This window comes from Sorex fumeus, unplaced genomic scaffold (assembly GCF_029834395.1).
Source record: "Sorex fumeus unplaced genomic scaffold, SorFum_2.1 ptg000166l, whole genome shotgun sequence".
Lineage (NCBI taxonomy): Eukaryota > Metazoa > Chordata > Mammalia > Eulipotyphla > Soricidae > Sorex > Sorex fumeus.
In genome coordinates, this window is record NW_026606223.1 from 5,087,296 (window position 1) to 5,104,643 (window position 17,348).

Below are 17,348 nucleotides of genomic sequence, written 5' to 3' on the forward strand. Positions count from 1 at the left end.
CCCCCCCCGTGCCAGTCCTTTGGGGGAGCCGGAGTGTTTGCTGCTTATTTAAATTCAGTTCCGGGGAGCCCCCCCCCGGGAATTTGCTTCCAGTGCCTTCCTGAGGGGTCGGCCTCTCCCCATCACTGGGCAAAGGGCACCCGCAGGGGTGCTCACTCAGGTAACCGCCTCAGCACTGGCAGAACTGGGTTTTTGTTCTTGAACACACAGGCGGGCATGTGTCCATGCCCAGCTCCCAGCCATTTCCTGGGTGCGACCCCAAGCCCAGGGTGGGGGGCGGAGAGGTCGTACCTCCACCCCCAGTTGCATGAAGCTACGAAGGAGAAGCCGGCCAGGGCCTGGGAGTGAAAGCTTTAATTTATCTACCTCATTTATTTTGACGTTGCTGGTCTTAGTCCCTGTTCCGGCCCAGTGACCGCCAAAGTGTTCCTGTTCCGTCTTAAACCTCAGCGCCGACACACCGGACGTCGGCAAAGGTTTCTCGATGCTTTTTCAATCCTTTTTGTATCTATATTCCGAAGCAGTCGATGAAAAGTCGCTAAGGAGAGACCCCCGCCTCCAGGCGAGAGGTTCTTTTTTTTCCCCTCTCTCTGGAAGATCAAAGACTCCTGCCACCCTCACCCCCTTAATTTTCTCTCGGTTGTTGCACCTAAATCTTAGGGATCCCCCTCCAAAAAAAATATTATTGCCAAGTTGTGCCTTTTGTTCTGGAATTGTCGGTGAACACAGCGCTAGCACCTGTTTACATGAGTGGATGCTGTTACAGACGAACGGGCCGCCTTCCGCCCTGCCGAGCTCATGAGGCCTCGTGAATGTATGATCTACGGAGAATCCCTGTAGTTTTACCTGCTGATGCTGTCTTGTCTGTTGAAAATAAATTTTGGATGTTTTTTTTCTGCCCCACCCGGTGTGTGTGTGTGTGTGTGTGTGTCACCACAAACATTGCATGCAGACAAGCCATGTCCTTGAATTCCCAGTCTCTTGGGTGTGAAGCGTTTTCACCAGCAGCGTTTTCTTTGGTTCTAAGGCCTCACTTGGCGGTGGTTGGTGCTGGGCTAAGTCACTCGTGCTGGGGCTTGGGGACCATGGGCAAGTCCTCTGTGTGTGTGTGTGTGTGTGTGTGTGTGCGCATGATAGTAGGATGTGATGGAGACACGCTCTGAGGGTCTCCCCTCTCCCCCAGTTTATGGGAATCGGGGAACACCCTGATTCGCACAGCTCGGTAACATAATAAACCAGCTCAGCCCCAATGCCCCCTCAAATGACCTTGAGTACTGGGCCCGCTCACTCTCTTGGGTGTTTGGTATCAGGAGCAATGAGGCTTGTCCTGTGGTGGGCATTGCTGGGACCCTTCGTGAGGAAGCTCCTATGCTTGCTTCATGTGTGTTCCTAACTTTGTTCTCTTATTCTCTAACTTATTCTCTTATTGGCATTTCCATTTTGGGGATTTTGCAGCCAGAATGACTTGGGGTGAGGGGCACACCCAGCAGTGCTCAGGGCTTACTACTGGCTTTTACTCAGGGTCATTTTTTTAATTACAAATTTCTTTTTCCTTTTTGGGTCACCCCCAGCGATGCTTAGGATTTACTTCTGGCTCTGCACTCAGGAATTACTCCTGGTGGTGCTGGGGGTAGGGGGTGGGGACCCTGTGGGATGTTGGGAATCGAACCCAGTTCAGCGGTGTGCAAGGCAAATGCCCTCCCCGCTGTGCTAGCACTCCAGCCCCCCCAGGGTCCCTCTAGGTGGGCCATGTCGGGGAGTAGGGATCGAACCCTGGTGAGCTGCATGCAAGGCAAGCACCCTCCCCACTGTCCTAACGCGACAGCCCCTCCAGATTGTCTTTCGAAGGCTCATGTCATCCCTTGGGAATTCTCTGCTGCTTGTGGAATGTCAACTTCTGGTTTTGGTTTCCAGAAAAAATTATTGAGCATTTGGGGGCTGGAGTGATAGCACAGCGGGTAAGGTATTTGCCTTGCACGCGGCCGACCCGGGTTCGATTGTCAGCATTCCATAAGGTCTGAGCACCGCCAGAAGTAACCCATGTGCATCGCCGGGTGTGACCCCAAAAGAAAAATTAGCATTTAAGAAATACCCCTTTATGGGGGGTGGTGCTCAGGGATGTTCCTGGCAGTGCTTGGAGACCATATGTGGGGTTGGAGGTTGAACCCCAGTTGGGTCGTGTGTAATGCCAGAGACTTCCTGAGCCTCTCTGCTGTTTGTCCGGTCCAAAGAAAGTTGCAGTTTTGTGCTCGGTTTTCTGCATTTTGGTTTGGCCACACTCAGGAAGGCTCAGAGGTTGCTCACGGCTCTGGGGGTCACTCATAGCAGTGCTGAGAGGGGCCTCCGTGGGGGGCGGGGGACCATACGTGGTGCTGAAGCGGCCTCCTGCAAGACAACTGCCCCTCAACGCCGTGGGTGCTTCTGGGCACCGGTACCCTCTGGGACTGCGAATCCCGGAAAGGGGCAGAATCCCCCCAAGAAGCAAAGGCGCCTGGCCAGGAAGAAATGCTAGCGGGCAGCTGCCGATGCCCATCTGTCTTCTGGAAGCAGGATGCGGGTCTCCTTGGCTCTCACCCCCCCTCCCCCAACCCACCCGCCCACCCCCTTCCCTAAATCCTGTAAACTTCCCGTAGCCGAAGTATCAGTGAGTCAAGGATGAACTCGAGATTCCCCTGAGCTCCCTTGAATCATCCTGGAGGTAGAATTGGTAGCACTGCACAGTAGCACTGTCCTCCCGTTGTTCATCGATTTGCTCGAGCGGGCCCAGTAACTTCTCCATTGTGAGACTGTTACTGTTTGGGCATATTGAATACGCCACACGGAGGTTGCCATGCTCTGCCGTGTGGGCAGGATACTCCCAGTAGCTTGCCTGGCTTCTGGGGGAGGTGGGTGGAGGAATCGAACCTGGGTCAGCCGCATGCAAGGCAAATACCCTACCCACTGCCCTATTGCTCCAGCCCCTGATACATGAAAGATCTTTTTATTTTTACGGAATGCTCTGGGGGGAGCATTAATAATCATATTTTTATGGAATAATTATGTTTTTATTTTATGGAATGCCCTGGGGAGAGCAATAATAATTATAATTGGTACCAGCTAAAAAGTGGAATGGGGCCACGCTTGGCGATGCTCAGGGCTTACCCTGGCTTCTGCATTTGGGGATCACTCCCGGTGGTGCTCTGGGGGTCGTAGATGCTGCTGGGGCCAAAGTCCGGGTCAGCTGTGTGCAAAGCAAGCAGCACGTGACCTGCCAAACTCGCTCTCCGACTCCAGTTCGGCTAATACTGTGGGTTGCTCAAGTGTCCCTTTCACTGATGCTTGAGGGATGTCGCACTTGGGGAACCGCACCGTGCTGGGGATCTAACCCGGGTCTCCCATTGAGTCCTCTCGCCAGCCTGGTGTTCCTTTTTTATTATTTTTTTGGGTCCATACCCGATGATGCTCAGGGCTTACTCCAGCCTCTGCACTCAGGAGTCACTCCTGGCGGTGCTCAGGGATCAAGTGGGATGTCAGGGATTGAACCCATGTCAGCCACGTACAAGGCAAACATGCCACTTGCTGTCCTATCGCTCAGGCCCCCGGCATTCTTTAATCAAGATGAGTAATATGTTCACAGCAGTTAGGGGAAGTATAAAAATTAAGGTTTGATGAGCATTTTCCATGTAGCGTGCATTGTATTGTACGCTCAGTAAAACGTGTCTACACCGAGCTTTTTTATTTATTTTTTTGCTTTTTGGGTCACACCTGTTGATGCACAGGGGTTACTCCTGGCGGGCTCAGGGAACCATATGGGATACTGGGAATTGAACCTGGGTCAGCCGTGTGCAAGGCAAACGCCCTACCCGCTGTGCTAGCACTCCAGCCCCAAGTTTTTTTTTTCTTTTAAGAATATAGTTTATTTTGACTTTTTTGGGTCACACCTGGTGATGCTCCTGGCTCTGCACTCAGGAATTACTCCTGGTGGTGCGCAGGGGATCATGTGGGATGGTGGAATGATGTGGATTCAGTTCTTCAGCTGAGGGTACCACCTGACATGGGGCAAGGGGATCCTATTTGGACCAGAGTAACCTTGAAGGGGCAAGAATTGGGATGAAGGGCCCTTGGAGAGACCCCCTAGTGGGGACTCAGCTGATCACAGACAACCCTCTTTACTTTTTTTTTTTCTATTCTTGGGTTACACTCAGTGATGCTCAAGGAGTTACTCCTGGCTCTGTGCTTGAGAATTACTCTTGGAGGTACTGGGGGACCAAATGGGATGCCGGGAGTCGAACCTGGGTCGGCCGCATGCAAGTCAAACGCCCTACCTACTGTGTTATTGCTCTGGTCCCCAACTGACTCTCTTTCCTGCCCCTGCAGTGGCAGCTGTTTCCGGTGCATCCTTCCTGGCCAATGGCCTGGCATCATCTGAGCCCGCTCCAGTCTATTTCCTCTCTGCCCAGTGATTGGCAAATGCTGGGGGCTGCGTTTGTTCCAAAAAACATTGGGGATTGGCGTGATAGTATAGAGGGAAGCATTGCGGGGTGTTTGCCTTTCACGGGGCCAACACAGGTCCAATCCCAGGTACCCCATAGGGTCCCCCAAGCGCAGCAGGAGTGATCCCTGAGTGTAAGAGCCAAGAGTGAGCCCTGAGCACCTCCAGGTGTGGCCCCCCCAAAACACACACAACTTTATCCATGTTTGGGGTGCTTGAGAGAACAGTAACTTTATTTTGCTTATTGGGTCACACCCGGCGATGCACAGGGATTTCTCCTGGCTCTGCACGCAGGAATTAACTCCAGGTGGTGCTCAGGGGACCCTATGGGATGCTGGGTGCTGGGGGACCAGTTTGCAAGACAAATGCCCTACCCACTGTACTATGGCTCTGGCCTCTGAGAACAGTAACTCTTGTTTGTGAACACCAGCCTTAAGTCTGGGGGCCTGCAGGGCTGGCAGGGGCCTGGGGTTACTCGATGAGGTCATGTTGGAGCTGGACACGCGGTGGGTGGGGCCTGAGGGGAAATGCCAGGTGGTGGAGGGCGGGGCCTGCTCTGATGCTATAACTGGGCTCTCTCGGCTGGGCCAGAGGCTTCTGGCTCCTGCATTGCTGAGCTGCCGGGGGCAGGAGACAGCAGGAGGTGGGCAGAGAGGTGCCTGCATGCTGAACAGCGGGCACAGGTGCCAGGCAGCAGCAAACACTGCAGGCATGCTGCCCCGAATGGCTTCATGGGACAGGAGAGGAGTTGGGGTCCCCCTGGAGGCGCGGTGGGGGTCCCTCCCTTAGGGCAACCCAGTGAAAGGCGCCCCAAGCTACAGAGGAAGTGACACAGTGAGAAGGTTCTTTGAGAAAAAAAAGTAAATTAAAAAAAAAGGACATTTGACTTGGGAGTTTGGGGGGGGCACCAGCGGTCAGGTGTGGGGGCTGCTTAATTAAAAACGGAAGGGTGGGGCCAGAGATATAGTAAGGGGGTAGGGCGTTTGCCTTGCACGCAGCCGACCCGGGTTCGATCCCCGCATCCATAGGGTCCTCCGGGCACCACCAGGAATAATTCCTGAGTGCAGAGCCAGGAGTAACCCCTGAGCATCGCTGGGTGTGACCCAAGAAAGCAAAAAATAAATAAATAAATGGAAGGGTGCAGCTACATCAGCAGTGCTCAAGGGATACTCCCAGGTTAGTGCTCGGCAGAGGTGCTAGGGATGAGACCCAGGACTTGGACATGCCAGGAGCTCAGCCCTTTGAGCTCTCTTGGGCCCAGGAAATGGATTCTCTCTCTATCTCCCTCTCTTTCTCTCCCTCCCTTCCTCCCTCCCTCCTCCCTCTCTCTCTTCCCCCGCCCCTCCCTTTTCTTTCTGTTTTTGGGTCACAGCAGTGCTCAGGGCTTACTCCGGGCTTTGTGCTCACGGATCACTCCTGGCGGGGCCGGGGGGAGCCATCCGCAGTGTTGGGGATGGGATGGAAGCCGGGTCCACCGCGTGCCAGGCAAGTGCCCACCCGCTGCCCCGCGTCTCGGACCCTTACCGATGGATTTTCAACCTCCCTTTCTTCCCTGTTCTCTGTTCGTTTCCTTCCCAACGCCGCAAAGCCAAGCCCGTGGGCGGGGGTGGGCCGGGAGAGCGGGTCTGCGTGAAGGGGGTCGTGTGCATGTGTGTGCGTGTGTGCATGTGCGTGTGCGCGCGCGATCAAGGTGGGCGAGAGGGTCGGGGGTGGGGGGGTCTGGGAGGTCGAGCCGGGCTCTGGGTGGTTCCGGGTACCCCCGGGGGTGAGGCCCGGCACGGCGGGCGCGCGAGGGGGGGGGAGGTCTGAGCGGGGTGGGGGGTGGCGGGCTGCCCGCCAGGGGGCCCCTCCCGGTGGCGGAACGCGCCCGCGCGCGCGGGGGCCGGGGGCGGCGTCCGGGCGCGCGCACGGCGGGGCGGGGGGCGCGTGGCCGGGGGGCGCGCGTGGGGGGGCGCGCGGCGCGGGCCGGGGGCGGGGACACTGCGGCGGCGGCGGCGGCGGCGCCGAGCGGGGCCCATGGTGCGGCCGTGTCCGTCGGTCGGGCCGCGCGGGCGGCTCCGCGCGTGGCCCGGCGCTCGCGAGCTCGCCCCGTCGCTGCGGACCCGGCCGGCCCGGTGCCGCCGCCTCCTCCCGCGGGGCGGCGCGGAGGCCGGGGCGGGCGGCGCGGGGGGCGCGGCGGCCAAGGCGGGCGGCGCGGGCGACATGACGGACAACATCCCGCTGCAGCCGGTGCGCCCCAAGAAGCGGATGGACAGCAGGCCGCGCGCAGGGTGAGCCCCGGGACGCCCCCGGCCGCTCGGGACGCCGGGCCCGGCCTGGCCGGTCGGCGGCGCCGGGCGGGGCCCCGCGCGCGGGTCCCTGCGGCCGGGGCGCGGGCCTGGGCCGCGGGCGGGTCTCCCCGCGCCTCGCCCGGCGCCCCCGCTCCCCCGGGCCCCCTCGCCTCCCCCGGGGCCCCCTCGGCTCCCCGGGACGCCCTCTCCGGCTCCCCCCGGGCGCCCCGCGCCCCCCGCCGGGACCCCGCCGCCTCCCCCGGGCGCCCCGCGCTCCCCGGGCACCCTGTCTCTTCTCTTCCGGGCTCCCCACGCCTTCCCCGGCCCCCTCACCATCCCGGGGGTCCCCCCCGCACCTCCCCCGGGCACCCCTCGGACACCCCCACCGAACACCCCCACCGTCTCCCCCGGCCTCCCCCACCGTCTCCCCCGCCCCTCCAGCACCCCGGGGTTCCCTCCCCGCCTCCCCCGGGTTCCCCCGGGCATCCCCCAGCTCCCGAAAGGGCCGCGCCTGGCCGGGCACCGTCTGCCGGGCCCCCGCCCCGCGGACTCTGCGCGCTGCCCCTCGGAGGCCGTTTCGGCCCAGCCTGGGGCGCGCGGGCCCGCGTGGGCCCCGGGAGGCGAGGGGGCCGTGACCCCCCACGACCCGAGAGGGTGGAGCCGCCGCGCGCGGGCGCGGGCCGCGGTGACCACCTGCTGTGTCCCCGTTTCCCTCCCCCCCCCACACACACACTGGGCCCCACGGTCGCCGGAGGGTGCCGGCGCCTGGACGTTCGCCTACTGGGAGAGGGCGGTGACCAGTTGGGGTGGGGGCGTGGGGCGGGGGACCGTCTCCGGCGACACTTAGGGAAGCCGAGGGTGGAGGGGAGCTGGGCCCGTGGGAATTGGGGGTCCTGGGAATGTGCTTTTCCCTGGGCTGTGGCCTGGCCCGCCCTGTTGTGTTTGTCTCCGCCCTGTCGTCACCCCTCAGCCAGCCTGTCCCCCGCCCTTTCCCTCCCCCCCCACCGCGCCCTGTGTCCCTCCCCCTAGTGGCCTGTCCCTGGCGCCGGCGCCGCTGGCTCGCCCCGCGGGTGGCTTTGCCAGGTGGAGGCTTTATCAAAGGGAGCAGGAGAGGCGCCAGCTGCCATCTTGTGGGGTCTTTGTCCCCGTCCACGGGGCCCAGGCAGCCAGGAGGAAGCAGCTCCGCACCCCTCCTGGATGGGGACTGGACCCAGAGTCACTCCCCCAGGGTGAGCCAGACAGCCTGGAACCTCAGTCGTGGTCACTGTTAATTACCGTGAGCCGGTCGCCCCGCGGCTCCTAATTTGTGCCAAGGAGGGGTTCGGGGACAGGCACCCGGACAAGCAGGGGGCGTCTCCCCTGGGAGAGCTTGAGAGGTCCCTTCCTGCCTGAGCTGTGGCCGGGGCAGCGGTGTATCCACCGCACTTCGCCAAAGTTGCCCCAGATGGTTTGATTTTGCAGAAGCTGTCAGCTGCTGGTTTGGTTCCTGGGAGAAAAAAAAAAGCAGATGATTATTTAGGGGTGTTGATTTCCTGGATAGAGATATAAGCACCCCTCATTTGGGGCCCAGAGGGATCCCTGTTTTTTTTTTTTTAAATAAAACAAAACAAGTGGAAAGCCTGGCAAGCTCCCTGTGACGTATTCAATATGCCAAACACAGTAACAACAAGTCTCACGATGGAGACATTACTGGGCCTGCTCGGGCAAATCGATGAACAACGGGAGGACAGTGACCGTTGGGATAGAGGAGCAGCCGTTCCCATCTTTGTGACTTGCCGCTTTTGGAGTTGTGTGTTTGCAAAGAGTAACGCACATTCACATCCGGGCCGTGTACTTGAGAGCCTTGGGGTTTGCGTGTGTGTTCTTGAACCTGGGCTGCGTCTGGGGCAGTGGGTGGAGCAGGCTCTTGGTGTTCGCAGAGACGGAGCGCTCCCGAGGCTGTCTTGAACCTTTTTTTTTTTTTCTTTTTGGGAAACACCTGATAATGCTCAGGGGTTTCTCCTGGCCCTGCACTCAGGAATTACTCCTGGCGGTGCTCGGGGACCCTATGGGATGCTGGGAATCGAACCCAGGTAGGCCGCGTGCAAGGTAAACGCCCTCCCCGCTGTGCTATCGCTCCAGCCCTTGGGGCTGTCTTGAGATGCAGAGTGGGGTGACCGGGCGGTGAAGAAGGGGACTCTTTGGAGGGGTCGGCTCCCTGCTGGAGACTGGAGAATTCTGTTTCTGTTCTTACGACGACGGCCGTGGGCTTGGGGAGTTATTTCCCATGTCACAAGCAAGGAGCTGGGACATCAGTGATGTTCGGTTTCCCCTTCCCTTGAGACTGCGTCTGGGTGGGCCTGGTCGCTGGAGAAATAGCATAGGGCTTAAAGCATTTGCCTTGCATGTGGCTGAGGCCGGTCCAGTCCTCAGCCCGGGCCTCCCCCTGCCCCAAACACTGGCAGGAATGATCGCTGAGCACTGCTGGGTGTGGCCCCAAACCCAAACCACCAGCGTGATGGGTCTAAACTATAGGAAATTGGTGGTGGGTGGGGAGGAGGGGGATGGATCATATCTGTTTGCTTATCCTGGCTCCAGTTGCTTAGGGATTACTCCTGGCCTGGCTGGGGGGGGGGGGGGGGGGGGGGAGGGGCTTTGTGGTGCTGGGAGTAGAACCCGGAGTGGGTGTGGGTGGGCATGGTAAACGCTTCCCAGTGGACTGTCTCTCTGGGCCCTTCTCTGGTTTATTCCCTCAATTGAAACCTGTGAAGGAGAAGTGAGCCTTTGTTTCCTGGCTTCACGGAGAAAACTGGCCTCGGCTGGTTGCTTTCTGCTGAAGGAGACCTAAGCCAGTACCTCCCCGACTCCCCACCCCCACCCCCCACCCCCTTCTGACGCTGCTGTCTCGGCCCAGCTGCAGCTACGGCCCACCCAGAGCACCTGGCTGGCTTCAGTGGGAACAAGTCTGGACCTGCTGGCACCCGGGGGTGGGAGGAGGAGTTCCTGATGCCCCACTGGGCAACTGGTCTGCAGACAGACACTGGTGCCCGCCCGCCTGCCTGCCCGCCCCCCTGCATAGGAGACAGTGCCAAACCTCTTCGCAAGGCAGCGCCCTCTGGGCAGCAGATACTATCATTGCCAGCCAGCTCAGAGGGCAGGGGAGATGGTCCCCTCGGCCAGTGGCCCCAGCTTTTCCCTCATGGCCTGCTGGTCTGGTCCAGCCCCAGGGTCGGCTCCCCCGGGGAACATCCTCTCCCAAAAACAGGAGTGGGAATCTTTTCTTTTTCCCCGGGCATGGGGTGGGGGGGGGGCACCTGAGCAGTGCTCAGGAGTCCCGGGGCCCCATCTGGAGATGCTCCACCAACCAGGCTGGCAGGTGAGGGCGAGGCCTGAGGATGTGATGCCACATGGGTTCTGGGCTGCCGGGAGAACCCCCCAGACCGTGCCACAGAGCAGCGCTCTGGGGCCTCGGGACTCCTCCCAGCTCTGTGTTTACAAGCCCATGTGGAACCAGGGGTCACACCGGGGTTGGCTGCAAGCAAGGCGCGTGCCTTCACCCCCAAACTCTCTCTGGCTCCTAAAAGCTGGATGATCGCAAGAAAGTCATCCACGCTGGAGAGAGAGAGCCCCGGAGTCACAGTATTTACCTTGCACGTGGTCAGCCCCAGTTCAACCCCTGGCATCTGGTATGGTCCCCTGAGCACTGCCAGGCGGGATGTCTGAGTGCAGAGCCGGGAGTAAGGCCCGAGCACCTCCATGTGGCCAGAAAACCCCAAACCAAACGGAAACCCCAAAACCCATAAACCAATAACAAAAAAACAACCAACCCACCCCCAAACCAAACCACCATGGGCTTCCGGGGGTGGGCCGTGAGGGTCTGCCAAGCATGGGGGTAGAATTGTCCGGGCTCAGGAAGCTGAGCTGGGGCGTAGTGGTTTCTTAGGTACGTTCAGAGAGTGTACAGCCCTGGCCACAAGTAACGTTTCCCGACATTGCAGCTCTTGTGAAGGTTCCCCGGCGCCTGCCTGCAGCACACCCGGGCCAGCAGCTGTCTGCTTCCTTTTTTTTCCTGTTGCTTTTTGGGTCACACCTGGCGATGCACAGGAATTCCTCCTGGCTCTGCACTCAGGAATTACTCCTGGCGGTGCTCCGGGGACCAATGGGATGCTGGGAATCGAACCCCGGTCGGCCGTGTGCAAGGCAAACGCCCTCCCCGCTGTGCCGTCTGTTGCTCCGGCCCCCACAGCTAGCTGCGCTGCCCGCTTTCTGTCCTGTAGGTCTGCGTCGTCGGCACGCACACACGCTCTCACTTTGCCGGGGAGTTTCGAGGTTCCTTTCTCTTCCTCTGAGTATTCTGTCCAGGGCTGTGTCACCTTTGTTTATCTGCGCAGCAAGCCGGGTGCTGGGATCCCTTCCATTCCGGGGCTGTTGATGATAATGTGGCGGCGAACATTCCAGACTGGCCGTGGCTCGGTGCTTCCCCCCCCCTTCCTGCCAGGAGGGTCCGAGGGGCTGTTTATCAGCGGCCTTGGTCCTGTCCACGATGCCTCGCCCTGCTCTATCTCTAGTGAAATGTGGCTGCGGGGGCGTGGCCCCTCCTTCCCTGGGTACCCCTGGGGCCCACACATGGGCACCAAGAGCCCCACTGCCGTCCCAGCTCCTGCTCTCACCTACCGCTCCCCCCACTACTGGCAGTGCTTGGGGGGGACCGTGTGGGATGCGGGAATCGAATCTGGGTCTGCCCCATGCAAGGCAAGCGCCTTCCCCATTGTGCTATTGCCCCGGCTCTTCATTTTTATTTTAAGCTCAACACCCAGGGCCCAGGGAGAAAGAGCTGAAAAGGGAGACCCTGATTTTGATCCCCGGTACCGCATGGCCCTCCGTGCTTACCCCCAGCGTTGCTGGCTAACACTGAACCATCAGACCACACTGCTGGTCCACGTATTGCCTGGAGTGACCCCTGGGACCCCAGAACCATTGGGGAGTGCCCCTTCCCACAAGGAAACCCCACCAGACCAGTATTCTGGCTGTCCCGTTTGGGGGCGCGCCCCTCCCCTCTCAGCCCTCCTGATGGGCCAGGCCCAGGCCCCCAGGGTGATATCTCCAGCTGCAGCCCCCCCCCCCCCACTCCTGCCCACTCCTGCCTGGGACCCATCATTTCCCACTTCTGAGGTTCCTGCCTGTGCTAGCCCTGGGGGGTGCAAGCAGACAGAGGGCGGAGGGGAGACTCTGAGGAGGGGACCCGCAAAGGCTGGGGAAGGGGGTCTCGTGTGCCCACTTCCAGGACGCACCTGGCACCAGGCTGGGAGAGGCGGTGCGCATGGCCTAGCCCCTGTGGGCTGGGGACCGTGCTGGAACCGGAAGTTCTTTCTGTTTTGTTTTGTTGTGTTTGGGGGCCACACTCGGTGTTGCTCAGGTCATTTCCTCTCTGTGCTCGGGGATCACGCCTGGCCAGGTCGGGGGGGACCAGACGGGCGCTGAGGCCTGCCCGGGTCTCCAGCCCACAGTTCTTGACATCTCCGCCCAGATGAAGACACCGGGGGTCCCTCCTGGGGGCTGGCCTGCGCTGAGGGCTACTTTGGTAGTGGACACAAAGTGTCCCCAGTGCTGTGCTGGGTGACAGGGAGGGGCTGTGCTTTCACTTATTTATTTTTCTTTTTGGATGACACCCGAAGATGCACAGGGGTTCCTCCTGGCTCTGCACTCAGGAGTTACTCCTGGCGGTGCTCGGGGGACCCTGTGGGATGCTGGGGATCGAACCCAGGTTGGCCGCGTGCAAGGCAAATGTCCTACCTGTTTTACTATCTCTTGGCTCCTATACTTTCATTTAGACAAAGGACAAAAAGGCTGGTAGACTTTTTTTTGGGGGGGGGCCCACGCCCACCAGGGCCTAGCGCTGACTCCTGGCTCAGTGCTCAGACCATATGAATGCCCCAGATCAAACCGGGTCGGCTACGTACTAGTTGAGCGCCCTCCCTGCTGTCCTATGGCTCTGGCCCTGGGCTGGGCGACTCCCCCCCGAAGTCCTGCTGAGCCCTCCAGTGGGTACCTTTTGCTTTCGTAGGGGACACGGACTCATGGGCCTGGTGCCCAGCCTGCCACAGGCTCACCCCCACGGAAGGGGCCCGGTTCCTTTTAGGGGCCTTTCTGTTGGGACCTGGTGGTACTTGATTTCCTTTAGTCATGACAGGACTTTTTCTTTCTTTCTTTCTTTCTTTTTTGCTTTTTGGGGTCACACCTGGCGATGCTCAGGGGTTCCTCCTGGCTCTGCGCTCAGGAATTACTCCTGGCGGTGCCCAGGGGACCCTATGGGATGCTAGGAATCGAACCCGGGTTGGCCACATGCTAGGCAAACACCATTCCCGCTGTGCTGTCGCTTCAGCCCCAGACAGATTTGTTAGAGCCATTTAAATGTACATAACACTTGGCCTGGCACACAAGACAGTTTATAATCAAATGTTTTTATACTCTAATAGCGAGTTAATCGTAATGATCATTATATAGAGTATGTAACAGCGTAATTGTGGGACCAAAACGTGTTGTGTGTGACTGCATGATTGTGTCTCAGTGTGTCTAATGGCATGTGCATGTGCTGCTGTTTGTGACACGTATGTGGGGGGCAGGGAGGAGGCTCGGAGGACTGGAGCGTGTGGCTCTGGGGTCCACCTCTTCCAGGACCACCTCTCAAGCACGGCCAAGTCCAGAAGCTGAAGGCAGGGTCAGGGCGATAGCACAGCGGGTAGGGCGTTTGCCTTGCACGCGGCCCGACCTGGGTTTGATCCCCGGCATCCCATTGGGTCCCCCGAGCACCGCCAGGAGTGATTGCTGAGTGCAGAGCCAGGAGGAACCCCTGAGCATCACGGGGTGGGACCCCAAAAGCCAACAAAACAAAGCAAAAGAAAAAATAAACAGCAAAAACCCCAAACCCCGCAAACCTCAAGCCCTGGAAGAGATGGTCAGTCATCATCATCCTTGGATCTGGTGGTCCCAAGGGTGTCTGCACTCAAGGGGTCCCTCCCTGGCAGTGCCAGGGATCGATCCTGGGTCAGTGGCGCCAGGCCGCTGCCCTCCCCGCCGTAGCACCTGCCAGCTGTTTCTCTGCGTGGCTCAGGAACAATGATCCATCTCCCCCGCTGACCCGGGGTGCCCGGTGGTCACGTGGCGCACTGTGGAGGCGCCGCTGGGGTGGAGAAAGAGGGAGAGAAAGGCTGGTGGTGAGACAGGGCTGGCGCGCTGCCGGCCCAGCGAGTTCTCTGGCGCGGGGCCAGTGCCGGGCACGGGCCTGCTGGTTGAGCCCGCCTAGGAGGGCATCCGCGGGACCTGCACTCTGGGCCGAAGGTGGGTGGCACGTGGCCTCGCCGTGTCCCGGTGGGTCATTGGGATCTGCTGTTCCCTGGCCTCTGCCCAGCCGGCCACGGGCACACAGCCCAGGGGGGTGGGGCAGGGCCTCCCTCTCCCTCTCTCTCCTCTCTCCCTTTTTCTCCTCTCTCTCTCTCTCTCTCTCTCTCTTTTTTTCCTGCCGCATTCCCCTGTGGCATTGTCCTCTAAAGGTGCCACACCCTGTCATTTGGTGTGGGGGGAGGAAGAACCTGTCTGACGAGAACTCCCTGTCGAGAAATCCCCGTCTCATTCTTGTTCTCCGCTGAGTTCAGCTTTCCAGCTTAGTGACCCGGACCTTGGCCTGCTGGACAGGAACGTGGGTGGGCCTTGTAGGGAGCACTGGAGAGCTGCCTGGCGTGGAGGAGTCTCCGAGCTGGGACCCCAGAGCGGCGTGACCCTCTCCCCCAACCCCAGGCACTGCCTCCCGGGGGCCAAGCTTTGGACCCCCAGCCCAGCTGGCTGAGTCTCGCTGCAAGAGGCCTGGAGACCCCTGACTGCTGCCTGTCCCCCCGCCCACCCCACGCCTTCTCGGTGCTGGCCGGGGCTCTGATCACTCAGTGCTCACAGACGGGCCTCGGGGCCTTGGCTGACGCTCCTGGGAAGAGACCGGGAGGAAGGAGGCCTCGGGGAAGGCGGGCTCAGCTCACGACCCCCTCGCACCCGGCACCCCGCTTCCTGCCCTATCCCCTTGCTTCTCCGTGTCTCTGGAACAGGAAATTTCTCATTTCTAATGATTTCGGCAGGTGTGGCCTCTCCCGGTGAGTGTGAGGCTTGCTTTTTAGATGACATGTTGATTGTGCTCAGGATCACTCCTGACTCAGTGCTCAGGGATCACTCCTGATTCAGTGCTCAGGGATCATTTCTGATTCAGTGCTCAGGATCACTCCTGACTCAGTGCTCAGGGATCACTCCTGGACATGCTTGGGGAACCACATGTGGTGCCGGAGATCAGTCCTGCAAAGCAAATGCCTTAATCCCTGCTTTATCTCTTTGGCCCCCTCAGTAATATTAAGCCTTTATTTGGGGGGCCTGGGGAGTTAGCACACGGGGCTGGAGCATGCGCTTTGCCTGCCCGTGTTCAATCCCGGGCACCTCCGGCCCTGGAGCTCGGTGTAGCCCAGAAGCAAAGAAGAAACCTGTGTCCCTTGGGTGGGTTTGGGATGGAGCCCCGGCTCCCACTTGCCGTAGATGTACCTGGTTTTTCCCCTGAGCCTAGAACCTTCATTTCAGTGTTACTTTGGGGCCGGAGCGATAGCACAGCGGGGAGGGCGTTTGCGTTGCACATGGCCGACCCGGGTTTGATCCCTGGCATCCCATAGGGTCCTGCGAGCATTGCCAGGACTGATTTCCTGAGTGCAAAACCAGGAGGAACCGCTGAACATCGCGGGTGTGACCCCCGAAAAGCTCTTCCTTGTTACTTTTGCCCAGCAGTGCTCTGGGGTGAGGGGTCTGTCTTTGAAATGGATGTTGAGTTCTCCACACTCTGCAGCTGGCTCTCTGGGGGTCTCTGGGGGAGTGGGCAGCCGAGATCTGGCCCCTCCCCCCAGCAGACTGCATCAGCTGCTCCGTGCTCTGCCAGCAGATGTGCCTTCCAGATGTTTCCTCGGGCTGGAGTTCACGTGGTCACATTTCCAGGCTGTCGGGCATGTCTCTCTCCTCTGGGGCCCTTTGTCGCTGCTGTTTGTTGTTGTGGGGGGAGGTCACGGGGTGGGGGGGCCTTACTGGAGGGAGATCTGGGGATCACAGTGGGCGGGGCCCGAGACTGACCTCGCCCCTGGGCGCTCCTGCCCATCCTCTGGTCCTCTGGATTGTGTTCGATTCATTTGCCGGGAATTACACCCGCTAACTCCAATTAAGTGCTTATTAGCCGCCCAGAGCTATTCTGTGTGGATCATCACACTTAATCTTTCTGGAAATCCTCCTCTCATGATGGAAACTGGGAGAGGGGTGGATTTTTCTCTCCCTTCTAGAATCGTTTTGGTTTAGGACTTGGTGAACATTTTTCCAGGCGATGCCCGCTTTTTGCCTGAAAGCATCACGCAACGTGGGGCCCCGGCTGCAACAGACCCCGCCGGCTTCATTGCACAGTCGGTTTTGAATTAATTTTTGGTCTCTGCGTGTTCAGAAACTTTGTTCTGTTGCCAGATTTTCCTCTAGGGTTTAGAATGGCAAAGCCCAATTTCCGGTCGGGGTTGTGTTTGTCGGACTGGGGACAAACCCAGCGGTGCCCAGGGAACCATGCGTGCAGGGGACCAAATCTGAGTTTCTGGGGGCTCGAGAGATGGTGAAGGGGGTGGGACACTTGCTTGCATGTGGCTGACTCCTGTCTGATCCTTGGGGCCACATATGGTCCCCCCGGGCTCATCAGGAGTTGGCCCTAAGTGTGAGCCAGGAGTTGGCCTGGGCACTGCCAGGTTTGGTCCAAGAACAAAACAGAAACAACCACAAAACAAAGATCCTCTCAACCTCCAGCCCTTCGAGCTGTTTTCTACAGCCCCTAGTTTTAGGTTCTTAAAAAAAATTCTTATGGGGGTGCTGGAACAATAGCACAGCAGGTAGGGCGTTTGCCTTGCACATGGCCGACCCGGGTTCGATTCCCAGCATCCCATATGGTCCCCCAAGCACCTCCAGGAGTAATTCCTGAGTGCAGAGCCAGGAGTAACTCCTGTGCATCTCCAGGTGAGACCCAAAAAGAAAAAATAAATAAATAAATAAAAATTAAAAATAATTCTTATGGGGCTAGAGCAATAGCACAGCGGGTAGGGCGTTTGCCTTGCACGCAGCCGACACGGGTTCAATTCCCAGCATCCTGTATGGTCCCCTGAGCACTGCCAGGAGTAATTCCTGAGTGCAGAGCCAGGAGGAACCCCTGTGCATTGCCGGGTGTGACCGAAAAAGCGAAAAAAAAAAAATTCTTATAACTGGGATTTATAAGAAATTGTGCTTGACCGTGAGTCTGCATGATCCCTCCTCAGAATTCATCTTTCTTTTTATTCATTGATTCACTGTGAGATACAGCCACAAAGCCTTCGTGCTTGAGTTTCGGTCACACTATGATCAACCACCCATCCCTTCACGGGTGCACATTTTCCACCACCAAAATCCCCAGTATCCTTCCCCCCCCCAATTTCAGCCCTTCCCCTGCCTGTGAGGCAGACAATTTCTACAATACTCTCTCTCCACTATGATTACATTCGATATTTCAACACCAGTCCCACCACCACTCAAACCTGCCGAAAAGGCAATGC

General features: G+C 59.1%; 1 protein-coding gene across 3 annotated transcripts in view; it reads left to right on the forward strand.

Moving 5' to 3' along the window:
* Positions 1-6,585: 6,585 nt before the first annotated feature.
* ATP9A (ATPase phospholipid transporting 9A (putative)) overlaps positions 6,586-17,348 on the forward strand; it is an 86,871-nt gene continuing 76,108 nt past the window's right edge. Inside the window, exon 1 of one of the 3 annotated variants that reach the window (XM_056107472.1) lies at positions 6,586-6,741. In XM_056107472.1, coding sequence (XP_055963447.1) covers positions 6,674-6,741 — 68 coding nt within the window. In that variant the 5' untranslated portion in view covers positions 6,586-6,673. Of the gene's footprint in view, positions 6,742-7,923; positions 7,971-17,348 lie in introns of those variants that run through there. The other 2 variants (XM_056107471.1, XM_056107473.1) reach the window with 2 other exon arrangements.